The sequence below is a fragment of the Pipistrellus kuhlii genome, unplaced genomic scaffold (assembly GCF_014108245.1).
Source record: "Pipistrellus kuhlii isolate mPipKuh1 unplaced genomic scaffold, mPipKuh1.p scaffold_m20_p_9, whole genome shotgun sequence".
Classification (NCBI taxonomy): Eukaryota; Metazoa; Chordata; class Mammalia; order Chiroptera; family Vespertilionidae; genus Pipistrellus; species Pipistrellus kuhlii.
Genome location: NW_023425595.1, coordinates 19152898 through 19180540, shown reverse-complemented (window position 1 = coordinate 19180540; position 27643 = coordinate 19152898). Strand labels below are relative to the sequence as shown.

Here is a 27643-nt window from a genome sequence, read left to right as displayed (position 1 = left end):
TGTTTTTCTCTTGCTATTTTTAATATTCTCTCTTTGTCTTTTGCATTTGGAATTTTAATTATGATGTGTCTTGGTGTGGTCCTTTTTTTTTATTCCTCTTGTTTGGGGTTCTCTGTGCTTTCTGGACTTATAAGTCTATTTCTTTCACCAAGTAGGGCAAGATTTTTTGTCATTATTTCTTCAAATAGGTTTTCAATATTTTGCTCTCTCTCTTCTTCCGGAACCCCCATAATTAGGAAATTGGTAAGCTTGAAGTTGTCCCAGAGGTTCCTTATACTACTTTCATATTTTTGGATTCTTCTTTCTTTTTGTTTTCCCGGTTGGGTGTTTTTTGCTTCTTTGTATTTCAAATCTTTGACTTGATTCTTGGGATCCTTGAGTTTGCTATTGAATCTCTATATTATTCTTTATTTCAGTCAGTGAATGCTTAATTTCTGATTGGTCCTTTTTCATATCCTTGAGGGTCTCACTAAATTTCTCAGAGGTTTCTAGAAGATTCTTGAGTAACCTTATAATCGTTGTTTTGAACTGTATATCCAGTATTTTGCTTTGATCCATTTCATTCATTTATGACTTGTTCCTTTGTCTCCATATTTTGGCTACTTCCCTGGGTTTGTTTCTATGTACTGGGTAGCTGCTAAGTCTCCTTGAGTTGGTAGACTGGCCTTGTGTCCTATAGGGCCCAGTAGTTCAGCCCCTCCAGTCACCTGAGGTGGATGCTCTTGGTGTATCCCTTTGTGGGTTGTTTGCACAGTCTTGTTGTAGTTAACTCTTGATTGCTGTTGGTATCACTGGGAGGAATTGACCTCCAGGCCAATTGGCTATGATGACCAGCTATGGGTATACTAGAAGATCTGTTGCACAGGAGACACTCTAATGGGGCATGACTTGCTTCAGTGGAGCTTTGATGCTCACTGAGTCTGCCCTTTGAGTGTGTCTCTTATGGATGTGAAGAGCTATAATCCAGTTTGGCCTCTCTCTGACTACTGGATACACTGGCTCTTGGATCTCCAAAGAAGTGCAAGGACAGCCACTGTCTGGGGATTCCCAGCAGGAGCTATAGAGGCATCTGCAGATTCCTCCTCTTTGTATGGGGTTTGAAAGTGCCCAGACAAGGCTCAGCTGTGAAGCAAGGTAGGCTGCTGCTGCGGGACTTGGGCCTTCTTTTGGAAGCTCTGGGGCTCTCTGATCCAGCTGTAGCTTGACAGGTTTTAGGCAGAAAAAGGACAGGCCATTCATATGCAAAAGTCAATGCACACAGCTTGGGTGGGGTTGTAAATTGGGTGGGGTGGGGTCTCTGGGAATCACCAGGGCAGAGCAAACAGCAATGGCGGCCAGTCATCCCTACACCAGAGAGGTCCCTGGGTCTCCACGTCCCACACCCCTGTGTAGGATCAATGATCTCTGTGGGCATCTCTGAGAGAAAGCCACCCTTACATTCCTGTCCTGATGCCAGCCAGTCCAGTTTCTCCCCATATTTGTCCAAGTCCCTGAGTCTTGCCTAGAACTGGAGTTCAGAGCAATCAGGAGCTTGCATCTCCCTCCCAATTAAAAGAGCAGCACATCCAGGTGCCAGCACTTTCCGCACCTCTGCACCTCTTACCAGTATCAATGAGCTTTCTTCACCTCTCTAGATGTGGATCTTCCCTCAGCCAGCCTTCCCATGGTTCTGGGTGGTAGTTGTTCTGCCTTTCAGTTGTAATTTTGATGTACTTTTGAGAGGCAGCAAGTATAGGTTTTTACCTATGCTTCCATCTTGGATCTCCCCCAAGTACACTTTAATGATTATAGATTTGAGTGTGGAATATTTTGCCTGATTTTTGTTTCATCACCTCTTTGTCATTGGTCTGATGATGTGGGTAAATATCATGGGTGAATGTCTTTTTGTTTGCTCAGCAGAGAACAGTTGCTATATGTAAATAGGGTGCCTTCTCCCTTTGGATGCCTTGGGACATGTATAATAGATTAAGTTAGTTTTGTGCAAAGTAAACAGGTCTGTATTACCAAGAATATGAATAATGTCAGTTTCCATAATTGCTAACATCTGGCATTCCATAAATCTGTTAAATTGCATAGGAGCAGAATGAGATTTCTGTGTCATAAGTATAGCAATTACATGAAGCTTTGTAGGCAATGTGGTACTATATTCAAGTCTGAAATCCTTTGATTCTGGAATGACAAAAGCAAATCCAGGTTTTGCACCTTGTTTTTAGTGCTCACACTAGGGTGTTCATCTTTATGCTCAGGTTTCTTAATTTATGAGAGGAAAGCATTGCCAATATGTGTGCAACTTTGTAATGCAAAATGTTGAAAAAGCATACTCTAGTTGAGCATTAAATGCCGCTTTTAAAGATTTTAGTGGAGACCATAAATTAAATATCCTTCTGTAGCCACTGTTTGTGGATCTGTTACTCTTCCAGACAATTTATTTAGTGATTTGTTAATGGGCCTTCTGTATTTATATTCAAACATTTGACAAGAAACTGGGATGGGAGGGAAGAGGGTATGTTGCCTTGCTATTTGAGTGTGGTTCCTGTTTTGCTGTGTTTATCATACTTTGAACCAGACCCAAGGACTTTTCCACACAAAAACTTCACAATTAAATGTATTCCCTGATGAAGAGGGTTGTGGCTATGTCTTAGGCTTAGTGAACAATCCAGAGAGTGAATTTTAGCAAAGTAGGCTCTATAATAGTGACCATCTGTAAATGTCCTGAATTTAAGTAATTTAAATAAGTACATCAAACATCCTGGGTGTATTACATTGTAGTTGGCACTGAGGTGAGAAAAATGAAAATATGTAGTCTCCACTCTCACTAAGCTCACTAGTTTATCTAGGGAGGTAGGTATATTAAACATGTAACTCCTAAGAGATGAATGCAAGAACAGCATGATATATGAAGTACAGATAAAGCAAAATGTGAATAGTGACTGTCATGCAGAATGAGGGGTGGTGATATCTGATCACAATTTTGATGAAAACATTGGAGTTAAGATAGCACAATGAATTAATTTATACTCCACCCAATTCCAAATAGGCTGAGAAAAAGTAGAGTTAGGAAGGAGGAGGGTTCTCAAATAAGAAAAGGCATGTTCTAGGTCACAGATTGAGGAAACAAGATGGTCCATGTAGCACTTATGGTTTTTGAGTGGAAAGGCAGAAGACAACCATTAAAGTGTAAGATAGGGGCTTATGGCATATGCTAGGAATTTGAACCTTTTATTCTAAGCACCAGAGAACCACTGAGAGGTATTCAGCAAAGGAGTGACATGGATACATTTGCTTTTGCTTTTAGAACAAACACTACTCCCATGTGTAAGGTGTTTAAATCAATGATATTCATCTGGATGAATAGAGTCAAGATATCTGCATGCTATTTTATACCAGTTAAATAAATCTGTAGTAGTGGGAATTGCCCACCAGTAGTTTTTCAGGTTCCTTAAATGCTTTTGACTGGGCCCACAATTGAAACTCCCATACTTAGAGTAAGAAGTGACTAAAATCAGGAAGACCAAAAAGGAGGCTAATGAAATAGTACCAGTGATAAGAATATTGATCTGAGCTAACACAGAATTTGAGGAAATCTGAATTTTAATTTTTATGATTATGTATATAATGAACCATTGGTCTAGCTATCAATTTACTCTCTATATCTCCTAAATATATAGGCTCAACTATAAATGTGATGAGAAAAGCATAAGATTGAATAGTTTGTTTCAGTAAAAACTGGGAGTAAGAATAATGCAAATGGATCACTTTAGTATTATTCCACTTAATGCCATTACAGTGGGAATTCAGAAGATGTGAATGGTTACTATGAATTGGCTTCATGTTGTGAGATACTTAGCTGAAGAGTGGGGCTTGAACTTTGTCTTAAATCTTTATATTTAATAAATCAAAATCCAAAGATTTAGTCTTTATTATGTTACCTACATTTTTATTTTCAAACATCTTAGATTAAGTGAATATGTTTTTATACAATATATATACATATATACATATATACATATATATACACATACACATATATATACATATATATATATTAGGGGCCCAGCACACAAAATCATGTGAGACCCAGGACCCAGAGTCCTGCAGCTTGGCAGGACTTAGAAATGTGCCCATGCCTCTGGTCAAGTCCTCCAGAGCCAAGTCCCCTCCCACCCACATGTGCCTCTCTGTGCACTCAGCCTCCTGCTAATCAGTCATTATGGTATGATGACGTGACAACACAGGCTTTTTATATAATAAATATTTTTATTGTTGATAATATTACAGATGTCTCCCATTTCCCCCATTTATCCCCACAAATAAATAAGCTTTAGTGTACTAATTCCCTGACAAATTAGAAAGACACCCCAAAATTTGTAGCCAGCTGGTCAGAAGAAATCTTACATGGTTAAAGAGAGATCAGTTAAAAAATGACTACAGTTCTAAATTTTATCATGACTGCTGAGTGAGTAGCTATTTTTGTTTAAACAATTTGATTTTTAATTTTCAGTAATAAACTTTCAGAATAATCTAAGTTGTAGCAGTTATAATTTCAAATAAATTAATAATGCTATTTCATCTTAACCTACATTTCCCTTCTCTTTTAGCTTGCAGAAAGGCTTGCTTTAAAATAAATTTGACTTTAAAATTATATGACAAAGAAGCCACATAATAAAGATCTTTTTAAAAAAAGTAAAAACATGAAAACTAAAATATGTAACTCTTATAACACATTTAATATCTACTCCAGGCAAAATAAAAAATTGATATAGTACCACCCATTTACAGAAGATTATAATGTTCTACTAGGAAAATAAAGTAGCAAAAGTGACCTTTTACATTAGAAATGTCTATAACAGGCACTGAGCAAATGTTAAGAAATCTGACTTTTAAAAAGTGCCAAGATAGAATAAGTACTTAAATTGATTTTTCTTAGAACACCAATTCCATGGTAGTATCTGCCCTAGGCTTCCTGATGGAACACACACTAAAGAAACCTATGATTCATCACCTAAAAACAGATAAACAACAAAAGCAACTTTTAATGATCAGTTAACTACTATGCACAGGAATTTAATTCAATCAAACATGCTCTTTTTATCAATAGCTGACTAATGTTTTTGTTGTTTAATAAGGACCTGTTCCACAGGGATTTAAAAAAAATGTCACTATATCCCCAAAAGTAACACCAACCAACTCCTCATTAGTCTAATATTATAATAACTTTGGCCAATTGGTGTTATTAATAAGATGAAATTTTTAGTCTGCAGTATTACAACTATGTGATATTTTTGCAAATGAATTAAAAACGTTTACTTAATGAGAGAAAAAGAAAGAACATACAGTGCAATAATTCAAATGACTTGTACATAGTATGCATTCAATTAAATGAAAGATCATGTTTTCAAATATGACTCCCACACTTGTAGTTAAGAGGATTTGGGGTAGTGGGAGTTGAAAGAGGTTTTAGTCAAGAACTTCTTCTAGTACAATGCTTTGGCAATGACATGGGCATGACCAGGAATAATGAGGAGTAATTGAGGTCTGATTGTGGTTAACCTAAAATCTAGGTGCTGGAAACCAAATCAGTTTCACTGAGAAAGAGATGTTGACAGGAAGCCAGGAAGGCTGGTCAACAACCTTAATTGCTCAACCTTTAGTTGAGATTATGTTAGTTTGAAGCAGCTGTTATTTCCTGCCTAAGGGCTACATGTAAATTTCTGTTTATGTTGCTTAAGATGTTTTCCCCAAAGCCTCAATAAAAGGGGATGGCAGGGCCAGAGCAGTAGTAGTTCTCCCACTAGAGTTGGACTACCGCCTGGCCCCCCAAATCGCCAAATTGAATTTCTTCAAGTCTCTTTTCATTTGTGTGCGGCCCTTCTCCAGAAGCTGAACCCTGAATTGGAACTCTTTCTACGTGGGCCGTGAAAGAGAGTCATATATCTAGGCATCTTAATTTGGGATTATCTCCACAGTTTTCAAAGGAGAAATCATTATTCATTAACTAAATGTCTGGGCTCAGGCTATAGTCAGTAGAACAAAATAAAAAAGTAAACCTCAGTATGAATTAGCTTCTAGAAATTTTATTGGAATTCCTTAACATCTTCTACTTTGTACTGTGCTGTGAAGCCAAGAATTATACCAATACAGTGCATACATTCAGGCAGAAGAGACAGGTCATTTCTCTCTCGTTATTTTTAAGTTGAGGTAATTTCAAGATTCTAGCAAACTTTGACTAATTGTATCATTCTCAAAATTTTAACTAAAAATACTAAAGAAGATTCACATAAGATCTTTCTCTTGAAAATGAGTTGCAATGGCCAGAGGGTAAATCATTGAAAGGAGACAAATCACAGAATAATATAGAATACTGAAAGATGGCACAGACTTTGGGTTCTTGAGTTGACATGGTATAGTGGGAAGAACTCTAGTGCACCTATCAGAAGCTCCAGGACACAATCCTTGTTCTGAAGTGTACTAGCTGTGTGACCACTCAGCCATCTCTGCACATTAGTTTCTTCTTTTGTAACATGTGAATAACTATTTCATCTTGCAATTAATTATATGGCAAAATTCATGAGAAAAAAAAAGGTTTTAAAATACTTGGAAGCAATATATATAAAGTGGTAGCAGTTAAATTTATTTTATGCTTTTGAGCACTTTAGGGTGAAATGCCAATTGTTAGGTCTGATCAAATAAAGGAATTGATTCCCTCCCCCCCCCCCCCCCTGGGAACTGACCTCTAGGCCACTTCACAAGGGATATTCCACTTGCTTAGACCACATTCCACTTGCTAAGATAATAATCTCTCGCCTCCAGAGTTTCCAGAATCTGGACTTGCACAGAGAATTCTCTGCCCAGAAAAAGCCCGCCTAAAGAACTTCTAAAACCTCTGACTTCCCATCTTTGGGGGCTGGTGCCATTTGGGGGTTCAGCCCATCTGCTATCCAGATGACCTAATAAATTTATAATCCCTTACCACTTTGGCCTTGAACGTCCCTCCTTTGGTGACCCTAGCACTAATGACAATTTTTTTTTTTAATTTAGTCCATAATCAAGTGCTTGCAACCTTATACATATTTAACATGAAATTGGGGATATAGAATAAGTTTATTTATATTGTTCTTATTCTAGCTTGTATTTCTCCTTATCATCTCATGAGGACAATGTCTTATATGTAAAGAATCTTATGCATAGCAAAAAACTTTTGGCAACAGTTTGTTGGAATCAATGTTGCCATCTGAAGGATATTTGAAGGGCATGGCAGTAGACAGATCAATGGAATAGTATACTCTGATAGACAAATGACCAGTGTCTTCAAATAGCATAAATATTGTCATAGATAAGAAAAAGACTTGCCTTGGATGGTCTCAGAACTAGTACCAAGAAGTAGAAGCTACTGCTTAATATATTTCATTTCAATTTAAAGTAGACATTTGTAACAGTAATTCAGTGATGGAGTTGGCTGCCTTGTGAGGAAATAGATTGCCCCTGGGGCTGAACAACTCCCTGGCTTGTTGTTAAGGTCACCTGAGCTTTGAATATCGGAGAGGGCTGACTGGATTTATGTTTTCTTTCCATACCTGGATATCAATGAAAACAAGCAAAATAAATGGTCTTTCATTGCCATCCACATCATATCCTACAGTAGCGGTAGCTCTGAGATGTTTTCTCATTTGGCAGCATGCTGCTGGCCATTAGGACCGTGAGGCTTGATTAGGAAAGCTCCTCCCAAGAACTATTCCCTCTTTCATCCTTGGCCCCAGGATCTGCCTAAAGTCCAGCTGGTTCAGGGTTGCCCTAATTACCCTCTTGTTCCTACTCAGGTGTAACCCATCTATTCACACCTTTGCTAAAAGACCCAGATCCCCATAGGGTGCATCTACCCTGTTAAGGGTGGTATAGTTCTATGGTTCTTGAAACTATCCTAAAGTTAATACAGAGCTTCTACCAGATAATTTAATAAGTGGAGTGCAATAGTTGTGAGTTTGAACCTCAGACCTGCCACTTATTAGCTAAATGACAGCGGGCATGATAATTAACTTCTGTGATGAACCTCGGCTCTATTATTTGCAAAATAAAGAACAGATTCTACACCACAAAACTGTCCCACAGCACAAATGAGAATATGCATGTGAGCAGTGTGGCACAGTACCTGGCACAAAGTAAATGCTCAGTACTGTTAATTGATGCTTTTGCAACTGATGAGTATTTTCTAATAATTGGCTAGATTTGAAAGTCCTGTGCTTTATTTATTGCAGATATTGATGAATGTGCCTTACGAACCCACACCTGCTGGAACGATTCTGCCTGCATCAACCTGGCTGGAGGCTTCGACTGCCTCTGTCCCTCGGGGCCCTCCTGCTCTGGTGACTGCCCCCATGGAGAAGGAGTGAAGCGTAACGGGCAAGTGTGGACCCTGAAAGAAGATAGGTGTTCTGTCTGCTCCTGCAAGGTAAGAGTGATGTATGCTTCAGAACTTTGTGATGGTGCTCTTTTTTTTCTTCCTCCCCACCTCTTCCCCCAGCCTGTTGACCCACGGGCGTCCTGTGGTTCTAATTCACCAACAGCTAAAGATGATGCTGGGTGGCAGGCATACTTGCTCTTAATGGAAAGTGAGGTGTGAGTTTGAGAAGGGACTGCAGGGCCAAGAAGCCAGTTAGTCCTCCCCCTGAGGGCCTGCAGTGCCTTTCAGGTTGGTGGGCTGAGAGCTGTATTGAGCCCTCATCCCACATGTATACAGACTTGCTAATTAGAATTAGTAGTCTTTGCCTAAAAGATCACCTGTATGAATTTGCTCCTTCCTGTGGTGACATTGTCCAGAAAAGCGAGGCTCAGAGACCTGCCTCCAGTGATCAGAGACAGGCCAGCCTCCCTGCTGAACAAATGATAATGATAATATAGAGACCTCCTCTTAAATGATATGATATGTTCTTTGTTGTTCTCAGCGACAGGCTGCTCCTTACATTAAGTTTTTCGGAACTGACTTTAATGCTTATGGAAATAAAATTCTGTCATTGACTGGTTTTGCTTTATGCTTTTGCAATATGGGCCTATCAAGCATTTGATTTCCTTGTGTGTTATTTCCTTGTGCGTTATTTTTTTGCCTATTCAGTTTCCTTTGGTAGTGCTTTGCTGTAGCTCTTTCATTTGTATAATTATGTCTTGTGGGATGAGGCTGTTTAATCTTGGGCTTTATGGGCACGGAAACCACAAGAAATTACTTGCTGAGTACCCTAAGGGAGCTGTTCTCCTGAGAAATTTCGAGTGCTCCCTAGAAACCATTTGAAAAGACCTTCAAAAGCTCCAATCCTTTTACTTGCCTTCTAATTGGTCATGCCTCCCAGAGACCTGGAGCACCTACTTAGGAGACCTATATTATCAAGTCTTTATATCATTACCCACAACACCAATTCCCCCCTTTTAATAAACCTAGTTCAGTACATCCAAACTTAGATCTACTGCCCCCACTTATGGAGTACCTCCCATGTTCCAAGCAATCTGTAATTTAAAAACAGTGTCATGTTTAATATAGCTCAACTTCAAAAGGTGAGGAAACTTGAGTTTCTAAGTCATAGGATAGGTAATGTATCCTAAAGATCACAAGATATAAATGTTTAAGCTGGGACTTGAATTTCACTTGCTTGCCCCCCATCTCATAGTTTTCTCATCTTGCCCTATGTCCTGTAACACTCTACAGATGATATGGTGATGTATTATAATTGGCACATGTGAAACCAATTAAGCAATCAGTCAACCCAACTTGCTTGAGGAGGGTAAACTTCCAACTCAGTACTAAGTTAATGAATATGTGGGACATTCCCTCAAGAAGTTTTCAAGTTATTAAGTACAAATATTCAACCATGTGGCATTGACTCAAAGGGAAAAAGGTTTTAAGGGAAGAGAAGCTCGTGGGTTAGAAGAGTTGAGAACTTATGGAAGATTGGCACTTAGGTCTCCATTCTGCAAGCAAAATGTAGAAAATTTCCTCTACTAGTTCTTTTCCAGAAAATGTTTTTCTGAACTTTGGAGGATGATCACAACCTGACCCCATATTTATTTGAGGCCCATGCCCTGAAATAGGCAAATATTTTAGTGGAATCTTGACTAGGGTAAAACTAACATTTCTTTTTCATTTTGGGTTTTATTTAAGCCCTTGATAAAGCATGGGACTTACCAATCATTTACAGCTTTTCGAAGCTTCATTAACTGTGCTAACAATCCAACCAGCCTAAGTTGATTGATTTTAATTTTCACTCATAAAGTTTCTTTTATGTCTTAAGAGAATTAATTAGACTGAAGTTGCCACAGGAGATACACAGAATTTTGTTAATCTTAATTTGTTAATATAATGCCAACTCCATCACCACTGTCTCCTTTATAAAGTACTAAGCAGATTTCTTTTCATATATATTTTTTTCTTCCTAATATGATTTATTATTAATAGTATATCTTTCAGGTGGTTGTGGAGGATGAAGAAGGTCTTAATTAATGAGCTGAATAAAGACCCTTCAATCAAATTTTATAAATAATCATCAAAAAAAAATTGTGACCCTTCTTGTTTGTTTTCATTATTTATAGTTGAAGGTGCTCCATTCTGATTTTTTTTATTTCAATTACAGTTTACATACAATACTATATCATATTCAGGTATATAACATAGTGATTTAACATTTACATAACTTATGAAGTGATTACCCTGGTAAGTCTAGAACTCATCTGACACCATACATAGTGATTACACTATTATTGAAGATACCCCCTGTGCTGTATTTTAAATCCCTATTATTATCTTTATAACTGGCAATTTGTATTTCTTAATCCCTTCTCCTTTTTCATCTATCCTCCAAACCCCCTCCTATCAGACAACCATCTGTTTTGTTAGTTTATTTATATTGTTTGTTTGTTTTTAATTTTACAATAAGTAAAATAACACGTTATTTGTCTTTCTCTGCCTGATTTAATAGCAAAATAACCTCTAGGTCCATCCATGTTGTTGCAAATGGCAAATATTGGCGAATATCTTTGTCCATTAAGTAGGTTGTTTGGTGGATTCCTTGGCTGTGTAAAACATTTTAATTTCATGTAGTCCCATTTGTATGTGTTTGTTTTTTTCTGTTTCCCTTGCCCAAGGAGACATATCAAAAAAATATTGCTAAGAGCGATGTCCAAGAGTATACTGCCAATATTCTCTTTTAGGAAATTTATGGTTTGGGGCCTTACATTTAAGTCTTTGGTCCACCTTGAGTTTATTCTTGTATATGATATAAAAAGTGATCCAGTTTTATTATTTTGCATGTATCTGTTCATTTTCTCAACATCATTTATTGAAGAGATTGTCTTTACCCAACTGTGTATTCTTGTCTCCTTTTTCATAGATGTATTGATCATATAAACATGGTTTTATTTTCTGCCTTCTCTATTCTACATTGACCTGTGGGTCATTTTTTTTTTTTAATGCATTTCCTGTTCTGTTTTGACTACTACAAACTTGTAGTAGTTTGGTATTTCTTTTGATACAACTGTTAGTGGGACTGTTTTCTTAAAGTATTTTTCTGATAGTTGATTATTGGTGCATATAAATGCAACTGATTTCCAAATAATAATTTTGTGTCCTGCTATTTTACAGAATTCATTTATTAGTTCTAATAGGGTGTTGTTGTTTGTGGGGTTTTTTTTGTGGGTTTTTTTGTTTGTTTGTTTGTTGTGTGTGTGTGTGTGTGTGTGTGTGGAGTCTTTAGGGTTCTCTATAGATAGTATCATGTCATCTGTAAATAATGACAGTTTTACTTTTTCTTTTCAAATTCAAATCATTTATTTATTTATTTATTTATTTATTTATTTATTTATTTTTGTCTGAATGCTGTGGCTAGAACTTCCAATATTGAATAAAAGATATCTCTTTCTTGTTCCTAGCTTAAAGAAAAAGCTTTTAGCTTTCCACTATTGAATATGATGTTAGCTGTGTGTTTGACATTTATGGCCTTTATTACATTGAGTTATATTCTGTTTATTCCCACTTTCCTGAGGGTTTTCACCATAAATTGGTGTTGGATTTTGTCAAATGTTATTCTGCATCTATTGATGTGATTATATGATGTTTATCCTTCATTTTATCTATGTGTTGGATAATGTTAATCGATTTGTGAATATTGATCCTGGCTGACACCCCAGGAATATGTCCTACTTGATCATGGTATATGATCTTTTTAATGTTTTATTGAATTTGACTTGCTCATATTTTGTTGAGGATTTTTGCATCTATATTCATCATGGATATTGTTCTAAAATTTTTTGTAGTGTTTTTGTGTGTGTGTGTTTTAATCGGTATAATGCTAGCTTTGTAAAATGAGCATGGTAGTTTTTCTTCCATTTCAATTTTTTTGGAATAGCTTGAGAAGAATAGGTATTTTTCTTTGAATGTTTAGTAAAATTCACCTGTGAAGCCATGTGGTCCGGGTATTTTGTTTGTTGGGAGTTTTTTTTGTTTTGTTTTTTGTTTTTGTTTTTTATTACTGATTTTATTTTATTGAAGTTATCATTTTCTTCAGATTTTTGTTCTTCCTGATTCAGATTTGAGAGATTGATATGTTTCTAGAAATTTATAAATATTTCCAGGTTTGTCCTACATCGGGTGTGTAAGTGTTTATAGGAGCTTTATCCTTTTGTTGGCTTGATCCCTTTATCATTATGAAATGCCTTTCTTTGTCTGTTACAGCCCCTTAAAAATTTCTAGTTGCATAAAATGTGTTTTTCTATCCTTTTACTTTCATTCTCTGTGTTCCTTTTGATCTGAAGTGGGTCTCTCATAGGCAGTATATATATTCTGCCAGAAGTAGTAGGTGTTGTTCTCTTCTATTCTAATTTAATAATAATAATAATAATAATAAAAAGTCCAGTACTTAATCTGCCAAATTGAATATTTTGGAGGCTAAGAAATAAGATTAAGGTTGGGATATAAAATACTGGCTTTTTAATCATATCCATGATGTTTCAAATCCAAGTAAAACCAAATTACACAAGCCAACATAGGGAAAAAATAAAGCAGGGTCAGCATTCTTTTAAAAGGCCACTTTGCCCTTGAGAGTCAACATACCACATTATTGTTTCATGCCGATTGGAAAAAAAAGATCTTGAAATGAGTCCAATACGGAATGGAATTCAAAGATAAAGATAGGCCGGCACAGTGGATTTAGCTTTTGTTTAGAAGTTACGTGCTTCCTTGGCAGGGGCAATGATCTTGCGTACCTTTTACCCTTGTAATTGATTAAGCACAGAATGATTGCTGTATTGTTTAGAACCCATGCTTCTCCCGCATTACCCATACCACAGAAACACAGATTAAAAAATGATCCTTCTCTGAGCTTGATTCTTAAATCTTAGCTACAGTCCAACTTCTTTTCATAGATGCCCATGCGTGGCTCTTTCATTCATAAATTTGTCCATGGCCTTAGGAAGACATCTTTATTTTCCATATGGGAAGATGGAGAGATTTCAGGTTTATTATATTCTAGGAAATGCAGCATTTTTATAGTGGAGATCACAGAGATGAATAGTGAAATGGAAACACAATTAACCAACTGTCATGCCATGGTGAAGTCAGCAAGAAGATACCAGCAGCAAGAAGATACCAAAGCATAACAATATCTGTTGTGCTAAAGGAAATCTGAAGTGAATGATGAGATTAGAATATCAGGAGCAAGTAAAGTCTGAGAAAGATCTAATTGGTGATGAGCCTGGAGATGAAGGCTGGCAGGACAGTGTCGGGCCATGGAATTTAGACTTTATCCCATGGGAAGCAGAGGATCATGAGAGTGCTTTCATTTAGGGTTAGCATGGCCCAATCAAAGTCTGATTCACAGCATGAGGGAAGGGCCGAAGAGACCAAAACTAAATGGAGAGATATCACATAGGCTGAAGGAAAAGTTCAGGAGAGTAAAGAAAAGAACCCAAAAGATGGATAGAGAGGTAAGATGACATGAAAGATGACACAGAAATGAAATGATGGGTCCTGATGGATGATGATGTCAGACACTCAATCTCTGTCATTATGTGTGCCCTCATTCTTTGAGCAAAGAGGAAGCTTCAGAATGGCACCACTGAGACTTAGCAGCCCATTTTCCTGGTGAAAAGCATTCAGGTGCCACAGACAAGAGAAAGAGTCAGAGTTTGCCCTTTAGGCTTGTATGCTCTCGATACATGTTAGGTATTATAGTACTTACATTTACTCTCACACCTACACCTTTACCCACTGCTATCATTAGTAACTGGGAAATCCAGTGGGAGGAAGAGAACAATATACTAAGTCCAGATTTCATTTCTGGGCAGTATTTTTTAATTAAAAAGATGAGTGAATAGCATTCATCCCAAAACAAAATATAATCCTGAAGACATAAGCAATACCAGGTCTTGAGTTTTTCTGGGAATTACAGAGTTGGGTAGGCAAATGCATACCATAAATAACCATTCACCCATCATGTCATAATAAAGTCAGGGACTCTTTGCTGTGGCAACACAGAAGGGGGACAAAGTGAGGAAGACCTTGGCCACAAGATCGCCTAGAATACTGGCCATTTCACCTGTCCTCATAGAGGTCTTTGCCCAGAAATTGAAGAAAATGGCCATGGTAGGGCTCCTTCACTTCCTTCAGGCAATGAGAGAATAACCCTGTCTGCAAGGACTAATATAGTCCTTCCATTCTCCACACTCACTCATGGAGCAAAGAACAGGGATGAGTCAGACTGTGCCTGGGGCCATAGTACAATAGAAGTTAGCTTTCTGGAATCCTGCAACCTAATCATTAAAAGAAAACTGCTTTTCTTTGTCCTCTAAGCCTAACATGCAGCATTGTCAATACCCTCCTGGCTAGGGTGTTCTTGATGGCAGGAGTGGCTGTATAAGCTCTAGGATTGTTTCCTTTTCTTTGAAAGTTGAACATATTGGCTGGTTTAGTTCTGCCCTCAAAACTCTGGTTTTGTCAAAAAACGGGGTCTCCGTGTCCATTCCCCCCACTCCATCTTCCTACTGTGCTGTTTCAAGCCCTTTCTTTTCATTTCAGGAGCTTGAGGGCTACAACACACTAATTCCCTAATTGACTGGGCACTTTGGTTCTCCACCAGTGGTTCTCAAACTTTCCCTTATTAGAATGACCTGGAGGGTTGGTTGATCTCAGACTTAACTCTCAGATACTGTGACTTACTAGGTCTGGGTTTGGGCACAACTATTTGCTTTTCTGACTAGTTCTTGGGAGATTCTAATGGTGCTGGTCAGAGGACTTTGAGAACCAAGACCCAATAACCCTTCTTATCTCAGTTTGACTGAAATCATTTTTTCTATCCTCTAGCCTCCTCATGATACAAAATCATTATTATAAAATTCCAGATTGGGATCTAGTTCCTGCTTTGTTATTAGATGTGACAGCCATTTCCTCTCTCTGGGCCTGGTTTCCTCTTTATTAGAGTGAGACAGTGGGATTAAATGAGAGCTAAAGGTTTTCAACCCTATGAGCTAATTAAAGAGGACTAAGGGATTAGTTTGTAGAAGTAATCTGAAGGCATAATTAATATTTTAGAAAACAATTAGACATCACAGTTAAATAAATTTGTATCTGAGGAGGTAGAACAAATGTGTCTATAGTACCATGCCTAATTGTATACTTTATATCAGAGATCAGATAACGTTTTCTGTGAAGACCCAGATAGGCTTAAGGTTTCTGTCTCAAATATTCAATTCTGACGTTGTTGTGTGAAAGCAGCTATAGTCAGTATGTAAATGAATAAGGGAAGGAAGCTATGGTACAATAAAACGTTATTCATAGAGTCAGGTGATTGTCCAAATTTGGACTCTGGGTGGCAAGTTTTCCAAGCCCTTCTTTATATTATTCAACTTACATAAATTATTTTACTTACATCCACCTTCTTGATTTAAAAGTTCTGAAACTTTGGCAGAAAGAAAACTAGTAATAATTATGCAATCTGGAGTAAATGTATCAATGTGTGGACTATTCAGTAATAAAATGTGTAATTTACATAATAAAACCTATAATTTTCTGATACAGAGTAAGAATAAATTAGTTTTTTTATTTGCTAGTGAAGTATGTGTTACTGCTTTTTAAAATTCAGAAGCAATTTAAATATTATAATACTTATTAGTTGTTTATAGCTGAACTATCAGTATAAAACTCCATATAAACACTTAGATCCTATAGTAGTAGTGTTGGAAAATACATCTTTGGCATTTAAGTGTTCTGACCACTCCAGCTGGGGTAAAGGTCAAGCTCTGAGAATGACCCCAGGGATCATGGCAAGAAGGATTACTCACCCTCAGTTGGAATCATTCTCTTGCCAAATTTGGATTCTAGTGCCATTGTGCTCTGTGAACTGAGGTTTTATAATGGCATTCTCATTGAATTAATGAAGTCACCTGTGACATTTTCATTATTAAAAATGATTTTCTTGACAGTTACCCTGTAATTTAAAGCCAAAGTGAACATAGCCACTGTTCTGAACATGTTAGAGACTAAGAGGAGCTCATTTGGCATTTTCATATAATTGATGAGATGTGAAATTGCTTTATTTTACACTAAGCTGGAGGCTATTCGCTTATTCTTATTCATCCTTTTAGTCTGTGCCTTGAGAAAATCCTGACACTCTGATTGGATCTATGTGCCTGTTATATAGCATCCACTTCTAAAATAATCTATTTCTGTGTTCCTGGTACTCATGGATACAGCCATATAGGGTCCTTAAGCCCAGTCCTTCTGTATATGTGTGGGGGGAGGAGGGGTAAGTAATATTGTGCCCACTGAGCTGACCACATCGTTTCATTGTCATAGCTATCATTGCTTTTCTTAGCTTCTGTTTATTAAAGTAAACCTTTAGGGAGTTATTTTAGACATTGAATACATAAACAAAATATATTAGTGAGCTAAAAAAATGGTATATGAGATATAAGCCATTAGGATATAGCCACTTCTTTGTTTAGACTAGCTGATTTCTGATTCAATTCAACTCTAGTTAAGCAACGAGTTGCTCTCTTTCCAGAAGCACACACACCTGGATATGTGTGTGTGTGTGTATTATGTAAAATTTCTCAGGAGCCAAGAGATCAAGAAAGGGGCTGTCAACTCCAGCATTACATTATAAGTTTCTTAAGGAATACATAAGAAGTCCATCTGATGGCCGGCTGGGAGTGATCTGGGTGCTGAGGAGGTTCCTGGGACCCGGGTATGTATGCAAATCAACCTCCATCTTTGTTGGGTTAATTTGCATACTCACTCTGATTGGCTGTGGGCTTAGCCGAAGTTCAGTCATTTTATATGTTTCTCTAATATTAGGTAAGATAGCCATTCTGACAGGTGATATCTCATTGTGGTGTTTATTTGCATTTCCCTTATAATTAATTAGGTTGAGCATCTTTTCATATATTTGTTGGCCATCTATATGTCCTCAGAAAATTGTCTCTTCAGGTCCTCTTCTCATTTATTTCCCTTTTTTAAAATTTAAATTTAACAGAGTGACATTGGTAAATGCAAATATATAATAAATAACTCATACATCTCAACAACAAAATAAAATAATTTTTAATCAGATGGTTTTATTTTATTATTAAAATTATGAATTCTTTATATATTTTGCATATAGCTACTTATTTGATTCTAATAGTCTTTAATATTCTATATTTATAATTACATCTTCTACGAAAACTGACAGTAAAATTTCATTTCCAATTTGGATGCCTTTTATTTCTTTGGCCTTATTGTTCTAGCTAGGACTTCCAGCAGTAGGATAAATAACAGTGACAAGAGTGGGCATCTTGTCTTGTTCCTGATCTAAGCAGAGGCCACCAGTCTATGTCTCTATCTTTCCCTTCTCTCCCACCATTTTTAAAGAAAAATCAGTGAAAAAAATATCCTCGGATTCACACCAACAATAAAAGTATCAATTAAGTCAATTTGGTCTATTATATAATGACTGTTTGGGTGATCTATCCATTGCTGTCATTGGGATATTCATATTCTCTACTATAATTGTTTTTTGTCACTTTCTCTTTTTAGTAATTTTTAAAAAATATATTGTGGTACTCCCAATTTGGGTGCAAATATATTGATGTTATGTCATCTAGGTGAATTGTCATCTTTATCATTATAAACTGCCCATCATTGTCTCTTGTTACTTTTTGTATCTTGAAATCTACTTTGTCTAAGTAGCCCTATACCCACTTTTCTCTGCAGGCTATTTGCTTAAGGTATCTTCCATGACTTCACTTTGTTGAATCTATGCTTGTTTTTGGAGTTGAGTGTTCTGTTGGCGACATAATTAGGTCTTGTTTTTTTGTTTGTTTGTTTGTTTTTAATCTATCTTGCTACTCTGTGCCTTTTGATTGATGAACTTACATTTACATTTAGAATAATTGTTGATATATGAGGACTTACTACAGCTATTTTATCTTTTGTTTTATTTTCTGGTTGCTCTGTACCTCACTTATTTTCCTCTAGTGATTCTGTCTTCTATTATAATTTGATGGTTTTCTCTCATTTTCCTGTGTATTTTGGGCCATAGCTCTGGAATTTTGTTTTTTTTACCATTATGGTTGTGTAAAATATCGCATACATTCAAGAATCCTTTTTCTTCTAATTGCAGTGTATCTTTATTCACCTGTACCTGCTCAGTCCTTTTTTCCCTGACTCCTTTGATGATTTTGTCACAAATTATCCCTTTTTATGTTGTACATTCATTATTAATGTAGTTACAGCATTTTTAACACTCCCACTTAACCTTTATGTTGTAATAGTTTAGCAATTTATTTTTATGTAGATTTGCAGTTCCAGCTTCTGTGTGTCTGTTCATCTTACTCAGAGTTTCCTATAATTTTGTCTTTGATTTCTAGTAATAGAACTCCTCCCAACATATCTTGTAATGGAGTTCTTGTGGTGGCAAATTCTTTTAACTTTTGTTTGCCTGGGAAAGCCTTCATTTCTTATATACCATTGAGTTTCTTTGTGACTGAAATCTTGAGTTCTCTGTTATTTAAACCACAGTAACTCATGACTCTGAACTTGGTTTCTAGATACTTTTTATTTTCTTACATTACTCCAGTATAATCTTGGTTGTTCTCCGTATTTGATGGATTGTTTTGCAGTCTGTGCATTTTGAGGTAGTGCTCTCTTTTCTTGTGTAAATACTGGTTTGCTCAATAATTCAGCAGGTTGGTAAGGAGAGTGCTTTATTTGTTTTCAGTATGTGTTACTATAGCACACTTTTTTGTGCTGCTTGGATCTTGGTGTAGCTGCATTGCTTTGGTCAAGAAGAGTGCCTCATATTCACCTTGATGGTTGGTGTGCTGTCTGTCACCAGCTCAACTCAGTTATGGGGCACCTCCATTGTGGGGGGAATGTGGCAGGTGGTGGAAACCAATTTGCTAGCTCCCAGAGCTATCTTCTTTTGCAGCTGTTTTTGGCTTTGCCAAAGCCTTTGGGGGAGAGGCAGGTTCATGATCTAGTGGTTCTACCTCCTCTGGGTTATGGCTTTTGATTTCATCTTTTTGTTTAAAGCTTCCCAACCACATCTACCTGGTTCTGATATGATGGGGAGGACAGGAAGGGAGATGGAAACTGCTTCTGCCCTTCTTACACTCCAGACCATAGTATGTGGACAGTGGCTCCTCTCCCATCACAGCACTAAATGAACCCATGGTGGACAACATCACTGACCCGCATCTGTTCCAGTTCACCCTCCTTCAGATGCCCTGAGGCATAGGTCTTTCAGGTGTTTTTGTGGTAAAGTTATCCAAATTGTAAATTTAAGGGAAGAAACAATTGAGTCTATCACTCTGCCGTGATGCTGATGTCATTCCCTACCCTGTTTCCCTGAAAATAAGACAGTATATTATATTAATTTTTTCCCCTAAGTTGCACTAGGTCTTATTTTCAGGGGATGTCTTATCTTTCTATGCGCTAGGTCTTATTTTCGGAGGATGTCTTATTTTTGGGGAAACATGGTATTTCTTACCATCTCTCATATAATAGAGCTGGTGCATAGGATTTGAGAGAAAGCATTTTTCAACCTGTTAAATTATTATATATGTAGCTAGTACATATCCTTTTCATTCTCCATAAAGAGTGTAAAGCATTTAAAGATTGCTACTCTAGTTAACTGTATGCTTATGTCAGTAAGTCCTATCTTATTCAGTGGTGTTATTGATGAAGTAAATGAAGACCCTGAGGGGAAAGTCCATCAGGTTTACAGATGTCACTTAGCTGTGAAGGACAAAATATAGTGGATGACAGAAACAGCATTAGAAATCATTGTGACAGGCAGCAGAGATGAAATGAATCTAACAAGGTGAAATACAATATGGATAAACATCAAGTTTTACACTTTCTGCCTCCAAACAACCAACTGTGCAAGATGGAATAGGGCTCAATGGGGTTTTAGTCTTCATTAAGCTCAATATAAGTCAACACTATGACAAGCCAGAGAAAGAAAGTACAGCACTTAAAATAAGATGACCATGAATTCCACTGAACTCTGTGTTGGTCAGACAATTACTGAAGAATTTTATTTAGTTCTCTAATTGAGCTACTTTTTTTTTTTTTTGAGAAATTGAGATATAAATTTCTACTCTACATAATTATTAGGATTAAATGTGATAATGCATAGAAAAGACAGCACAATGTGTGCTACAAAATAAGTGTTGAAGTTATGGTAAATTAGTAATATTATTGAAAATACTCAAAGTTGTTGAAGAAGACAACTACAATAAATTTCAAAATTTTGGGGGCTCATCAAAACATTGGAGATCTTTAATCCAGAGATGAGATGATTCAGTGGATGCATAAATGCTTTCTTTTAACAGAAGATTTGAAATGTAACCGATGGGTTTGATAGTTCTGTGATTACCAAGGCTATGAACAAGGATCAATGATTAGAGGCAACAAAAAGTCCAATTTTTATCATTTGGACCTATACAGAGAAATATATTTTAAATGACTTCCATGACAGTGAGTTTCCGGAGAGGTTCAAACACAGGCTTGATGACTTTTGAATATTTTTGCCTTAGAAAGGATTAAAGTATAGGTCAGAGGTTTCATATGTGTCCTTTAAGGTACCCTTGGCCCTGAGATTCTATGGTTTTGTAAATATCCAGCAAAGCAGTTATAAACGGTTGACCACAGGTATCACCTTACATTTTCAGCTTCCCTGTATGAAGTGAAAAGTTACTATGAACAACAGACATAAAAGAAATATGCTGAAAATTGTTCAGTCTTAATATTTGAATGCTTTAAAAGTATCATTATAGAGTACCTTTACAATTCCAGAGCTATTACTGCAGACATTTTACTGTGTTTATAATTTGGGGACCTAACTGCTTCAGGATAGCACTCGATTACAGCCCCTAGCAATAACCTAAAGTCTGTCCTGTAGAAGCAGGTTGTTATGCAACCAGAAGACCTGGAGATGCTGCTTAGAGAATCACTACCTCTGTGATACTGAGGGACATTTAGCCCTTCTGGGCCTCAGTTGCTTCTCCTGTAAAAGGGATGGTCAGACTTCCTCCCAGAGTTGAAGCAGAGATAAAATTAGATGGATGCAATTTAAAGTGTTAGTCCATATCATTATGAACTGGGAAAAGTACAATATTATGATTTTGAATTCTTGCTCATATTTGTATTCTTATCTGTTTTTGTCTCCCCCCCACACACACAAATGTTCCTTAGAAAGGGTACTTCTAGAAATATGACTTTAAGAACACTTAGAAAAAAGCTCCCAAAAATATACTGACCTTTTTTTAAAAAAATTACAAATGTCTTCATTTTCACTCAGGCCACTTTGCAGGCAAGGTTAGGGAAAGAAAAGGGCATGTGTATGGGAGACAACCTGCGCATAGCTTTTGAAAAATCAGGAGGTGGCCGGGGGCATACAGTGACTGTAAGAAATGTTTCCAGTGAGCTCTCTAAAGCCTGAGGTTTGGTTTTCACAGCGCAGCCCTCATGATGAAACCTCCTTAACCTCATTTCTAAACAGGATGGGAAGACATTCTGCCGACGGACAGCTTGTGATTGCCAGAATCCAAGCGTTGATCTTTTCTGTTGCCCGGAGTGTGACACCAGGGTCACGAGTCAATGTTTAGATCAAAACGGACACAAGCTCTATCGGAGTGGAGACAACTGGACTCACAGCTGCCAGCAGTGCCGGTGCCTGGTATGTCAGCTTCCTTCCAAGAGGATTTGCCTGTTGCTCTTGTGGCCCATGGGCTTTAGTTTCCTGCTGTTTGTGATCCTGTGCAGGGAATGTGGGTTCTGTCACTAGGAAGTATGTGTTTTGCCTGAAGACACGCAGATTCCACTATTTAAAACACTTGCAAGCCGAAACCAGTTTGGCTCAGTGGATAGAGCGTCGGCCGATGGACTGAAGGGTCCCAGGTTTGATTCTGGGGCAGCTTATCAATGTTTCTAACTATCTCTCTCCCTTCCTCTCTGTAAAAAGTCAATAAAATCTATTTTTTAAAAAAAATAAATAAAACACTGTGTGAGACAAAAAGAACATAATTATGGGACACATTTGCCCCAAGTTATTATGTTAGCTTGAAACTGCTACTTTTTAGCAAATCCATATAATGAAAAACCTTTTTTGATAAAAAGTTTCAAAACCTTGATATACCATTCTTATAGAGCCAAATCTTTCATTTCTTGGGACGTACCTATTAAAAGTTCCAATATGGGAGAGAACATAAATATCAGGGATTGAGTTATGCAGCCAAGAATCAAACCCTGGGTCTCCCGTGTGCTAGCTCTGTGTGATTAACTTGGGCAATAGCATTTCACTAATCAATACTTTTATAAATTTCAATATACATAAATGGATGAACATTACCTATTTTGTAGGGCTGTTATGAATATTAGAGATATAGGGAAAATATATTATTTGGCACAGAGATGGTACCTACTGCACAATAATTCCTATTGTTCATATTTCCTAGATTGAAAAATGTGTTTCAGATGCTACACCTTCATGTAGAAAAAATACTAATTTGGATTTTAATATAGGGATAATAATGGTATAATCAGATTAGAGAAAATGTTTAATTTCTATTTTTAATTTATACTATAAACAAAGAGTTCCAAGAATATAAAGACTGTTAGGATACTTTATTATCTAAATTAGGGGTGTCGAACTCAATCAGAGAAGGGGCCAAAATCTAAAATCCAGTCTAAATCGCGGGCCGAATGGTTTACTGAACAGTCATAAACTGTCATTGTGATGGAAACGCAGCGGAGTGCAGTGATAACAGCGCGGTGCGGGCCACATTGCAAGGCCTGGCGGGACAGATTTGGCCCGCGGGCCTTGTGTTTGACACATGTGATCTAAATAATGATGTTTCCTCTGTGAGGAGTCATATATAACCATTGGAGCTAAGTCGTACTAAGTCAACTTGTAATGGAAAATATTCGCTGAGTTCCATAGTTATTTGATCCACTCTAGGGATACTTTATGGAAACAAGTATTGGGAGAAATTATGCTTCAAATTTCTATTGGATTGTCTAAAATCTCCTGGTTAATGTACAGATAATTTTAATATAACACATCCTTCTTAATCATTCTTACTACTAAAGAGTATACTGAGCTAAATTCAAACCATAGCCATTTTTTCACACTTCTATCCAGGGATAAACCCAACATAACTAGAGAATAAGCTTGAAAATCAGTATAGAGAATTCCATTTCCTTTTTAAGATCCAATCATCAGACATTCACAAGAACTGATATTAGAAATTTTTGCAAAATTTCAGAAATGTCTCCTCTTCCATTCCTAGCCCTGTTTACTATTTTATGGGGGAAATTGAAACAATTGAACAAATAATTACTGAAGAATAATGTAGGCCATATTTAAGAAATATTCATTGAAGAATTTGCCTGTGCCAGACTCTGGATGGTAAGCATGGCCCATCATGAAGCTAATCAAAGACAATAGCTTGTGAAGCTGACCAAATCATTAGACATGAGTGCCGTGATAACAGAAGCAGCAGCTACCTAGAGAAATGTTTCTAGTGTGGGTCAGTGGAGCCCCAGTGACCAGGTTCTGAGATCTGTGAACGCTCCCTTTGAAGTATAATATAGGAGGTCCACTGGTTACATAGCACATTTAAAAGCATTGTGAAATGGTTCTCCTGAATTTGCCCAACCTTAACTTTATTTTTTTTTATGGCAAAATTCATTTGTTTAATGACCTTGGTAGACATCTAATGACAAATACATGGAACAAAGTTTTTTACAGACTCATCCTAGTCGTTGACATTACAAAAACAGCCCATTCAATGTTACTGGAAAGCTCTTTCCCCTTCTTAGAAAACAGCCACATGGCCCTTATAGTTGGAGCAGCGTTCAGTACACACAGCGTTCAGGTCACAGGTTCGATTCCTGGTCAGGACACATACCTGGGTTGTAGGCTTGATCCCTGGCAAGGCATGTGCAAGAGCCAACTGATAAATGTTTCTCTCACTCTCCCTTCCACTCCAAAATCAATGAACGTATCCTTAGGTAAGGAATAGACAAATAAACAAAAAGCATGCTTATAGATAACTAGAGGTCTGGTGCATGACATTCATGAACTGGGGGGACTCCCTCATCCCAGCCTGTGCCCTCCCGCAGTCGGGGACCCCTCAGGGGATGTCCACCTGCTGGCTTAGGCCCAGGGGTGTGGGCCTAGCCAGCAGGTAGACATCCCCCGAGGGGTCCTTAGGACTGGTGCCACCATGGCTGCGCTTGCCAGCCATGAGCCTGGGACCACCTGAACGCGCCCGATCTCGTCTGATCTCGGAAGCTAAGCAGGGTGGTGCCTGGTTAGTACTTGGATGGGAGAAGCCAACCTTAACTTTAAATTTGATACTTGCAACTCAGTTTATAACTTGGTTGCAGTATTACAGTGCTTTGGGTTTCCCTTTGACCTCCAAAGAAAGGAATTTCTCTTTGCACACTAGCCAGTACCTTACTATCAATTCATTCGTTTGATTGGCACTTATTGACCAAATCTAAGCTCAAAACTTACTGTGGAATTGTACTGATGATAACTAATATGATACAAAATGATTACAGGCTGCCCTTGTCACAGTTGTCAGACTTAACTCTTTCTGGGGCTACAGTACAGATGGTCATCAAAAGTCCCCTGGAAGAGGCACATTGTGTCCACGTGGTGTAAATGAGAACATTCAGTGGGAACAACAATGAGAATTATTGTGCCTCTTCCTCTCTCTGGGACATTAGCAACTTAATTGTGCATAAGAACAATGATGAAACATTTTTGGCTTTCTCTCTACAGGAAGGGGAGGTAGATTGCTGGCCACTTGCGTGCCCCACTTTGAGCTGTGAGTACTCAGCCACCTTGGAAGGGGATTGTTGTCCCCGCTGCGTCAGTGACCCCTGCCTGGCTGATAGCATCACTTACGACATCAGGAAAACTTGCCTGGATAGCACTGGGGTTTCAAGGCTTAGCGGCTCGGTATGGACAATGGCTGGATCTCCCTGCACAACCTGCAAGTGCAAGGTAACTGGGTGTCCTGGGATAACCATGCCTCACAGGAAGTCAACTCCTAAGGTTTCTGAATGTACAGGTGCCAAGGGCCATGGTGGAAACAGAAGTAGCATTTACTTCTCACAAGAGGTCTTATGTCTGGATGAATCATAGCTGCACTGTATATGAAGGCAAATCCCAAAGGAACATGGAATAGAATAGTCCTCTCCCTTGCCTTTAAATTACAGAATTTTAACAATTGACACTAGTCCCAATGATGGCTGACTTAAACTATTTTGACCTATATATTAAAAAGAAAGAACAGAACAGAACAACAACAACAGAACAAAAAAGTCATGTCATCCTGGAAAATAGTACCAGCTCTTTCATGAAAACTGTCACAGTTAGGAACAAAGCACTCTGTGAAGTTGTTTGCCTTGTTTAATTATCATCGTGCTTAATCCTGGGACGTGACCCTCTGCTACAGGATTTAATTGTTTTTCTCTTTTTTTGGGAGGAGTTTCCAAGAGGCATCCTCATATGTCTTTAAAATTAAACACTGATTCCTTCCTCCCTTCAAAGCTCTAGAAGAGCCGTGACCTAAGTGAGGGGGTGAGGCAGTGTCAAATTGGTGCCAAAACATCTGTTTAAGATTCCCATGATTAAGCGTATTAACAATACTAGTCTATTTGGTTTTATCAAGTTCTGCCTTGGCACCAGTGGAAGGTTACTAGTTTGTTTGTTATGGTCTTATAAATGTGGATTTTTTTCCTCCTCTTTTCCAGAAAATATCACCTTAAGATACAGCTCTATCAAATTTTATGTAGCCCAAGGGCCACGTTTCCATGTGTACCTGCTGCCCAGCAAACAAAATGACAGGAGATTTATTATTTATTATTATTTCTATGAGATTAGGTCTGAGATTTACTTACAGGGGTTGTAAAGGTATATTTACATTAATACATGTAATTGATTTTAAGGATTTTTTAAAAATTATCTATGCCTTTCATCATCACCATGAGAGAATGTATATTTTTTTTTTCCTAATATGCCAATCTTTCTGGAACCCTTCAGGTACTTTCGAATAGCATTGTTAATGGTAAATTATTATTTTTTAGAAAACTGTTTTTGCAAACAATCTCATTTGGAATAAGTCCAGTGAATAATTTGGAAATAAGGGGAAAAGTCACAAATATGCTTTAAGCTCAGACATTCTTCTTTCCTGCTCTTTCCATAGTAATTTCTCCAAATCATTTGTGGAGTTTGTCTCAAAAGTAGATGCTTATTTTGAATACAAAAGTACATCCTGCTAATTTATTTATACCCTGTGTCTCAACTGGCTAACACTTGTGTCTTGTGCACAGAATGGAAGTGTCTGCTGTTCAGTGGATTTGGAGTGTCTCCACAATAACTGAGGTATTTACAGTGGACTCATCGTCATGGGAGAAAATGGACAAATGCCCATCCAACATGATGAAGAACGGGAGTTGGTGTGATTTTTACCACAGAGAGTTACCAAAGTCTCCATCTAAGGAAGGTGTTTGGGGGTTGCCTCTTGGACCTGCCACTTTGCTCATTCTTGCTACTAGTCTAGGTGACCTACAGTGCAGTGCATTTCAGTCCATGGTTGTTAAAGAAGTTGCCCGTGTTGTAAATCAGGTTTCCCTAATCAGATCATTTGCAAATACATTTAAATGATCCCATGGTAAACGTTGATGTATTTTTGTTGTTGTTGGTTTATTTTGTGTACTAACATAATAGAGACTCTGCTCCATTTATTTATTTTTTTCTTAATTTTTGGAACAAATTCTACAAATAAAGTTGCCTGTGGTGATTTTGTCCCATCCACTTGGTATTGAGATCCCTGTGAACTGAATTGATAAATATGCATATAGAGTCTATTTGCATCCTACTAATATTTCAAACTATTGAACACAGAATAATCTGAAAACCTATATGCTACTAAATTTGAAAAAAGTCATAGAAATACTATATAACCTTCCTATATGGAATAATGAAAAATTGAATAACCTAAATAGATCACTAGTAAGGAAATTGAAATGAAAGTCCAGGGCAAGATGGTTTCACTGGTCAATTTTACCAAACATTCAAAGAACAGTAATGTCTGTTTGGGAGAAACTCTT

General features: G+C 37.4%; 1 protein-coding gene across 2 annotated transcripts in view; it reads left to right on the top strand.

The window, feature by feature from the left end:
- The window catches only part of NELL1 (neural EGFL like 1), a 622937-nt gene extending 595594 nt beyond the window's left edge, over positions 1-27343 (top strand). For both annotated transcript variants that reach the window (XM_036427674.2, XM_036427675.2), the window contains 4 exons: positions 8253-8446; positions 22017-22193; positions 25308-25532; positions 26864-27343. In XM_036427674.2, the coding sequence (XP_036283567.1) occupies positions 8253-8446; positions 22017-22193; positions 25308-25532; positions 26864-26914 (647 nt within the window). In that variant the 3' untranslated portion in view covers positions 26915-27343. The remainder of the gene's footprint in view (positions 1-8252; positions 8447-22016; positions 22194-25307; positions 25533-26863) is intronic.
- The last annotated feature ends 300 nt before the right edge of the window (positions 27344-27643 follow it).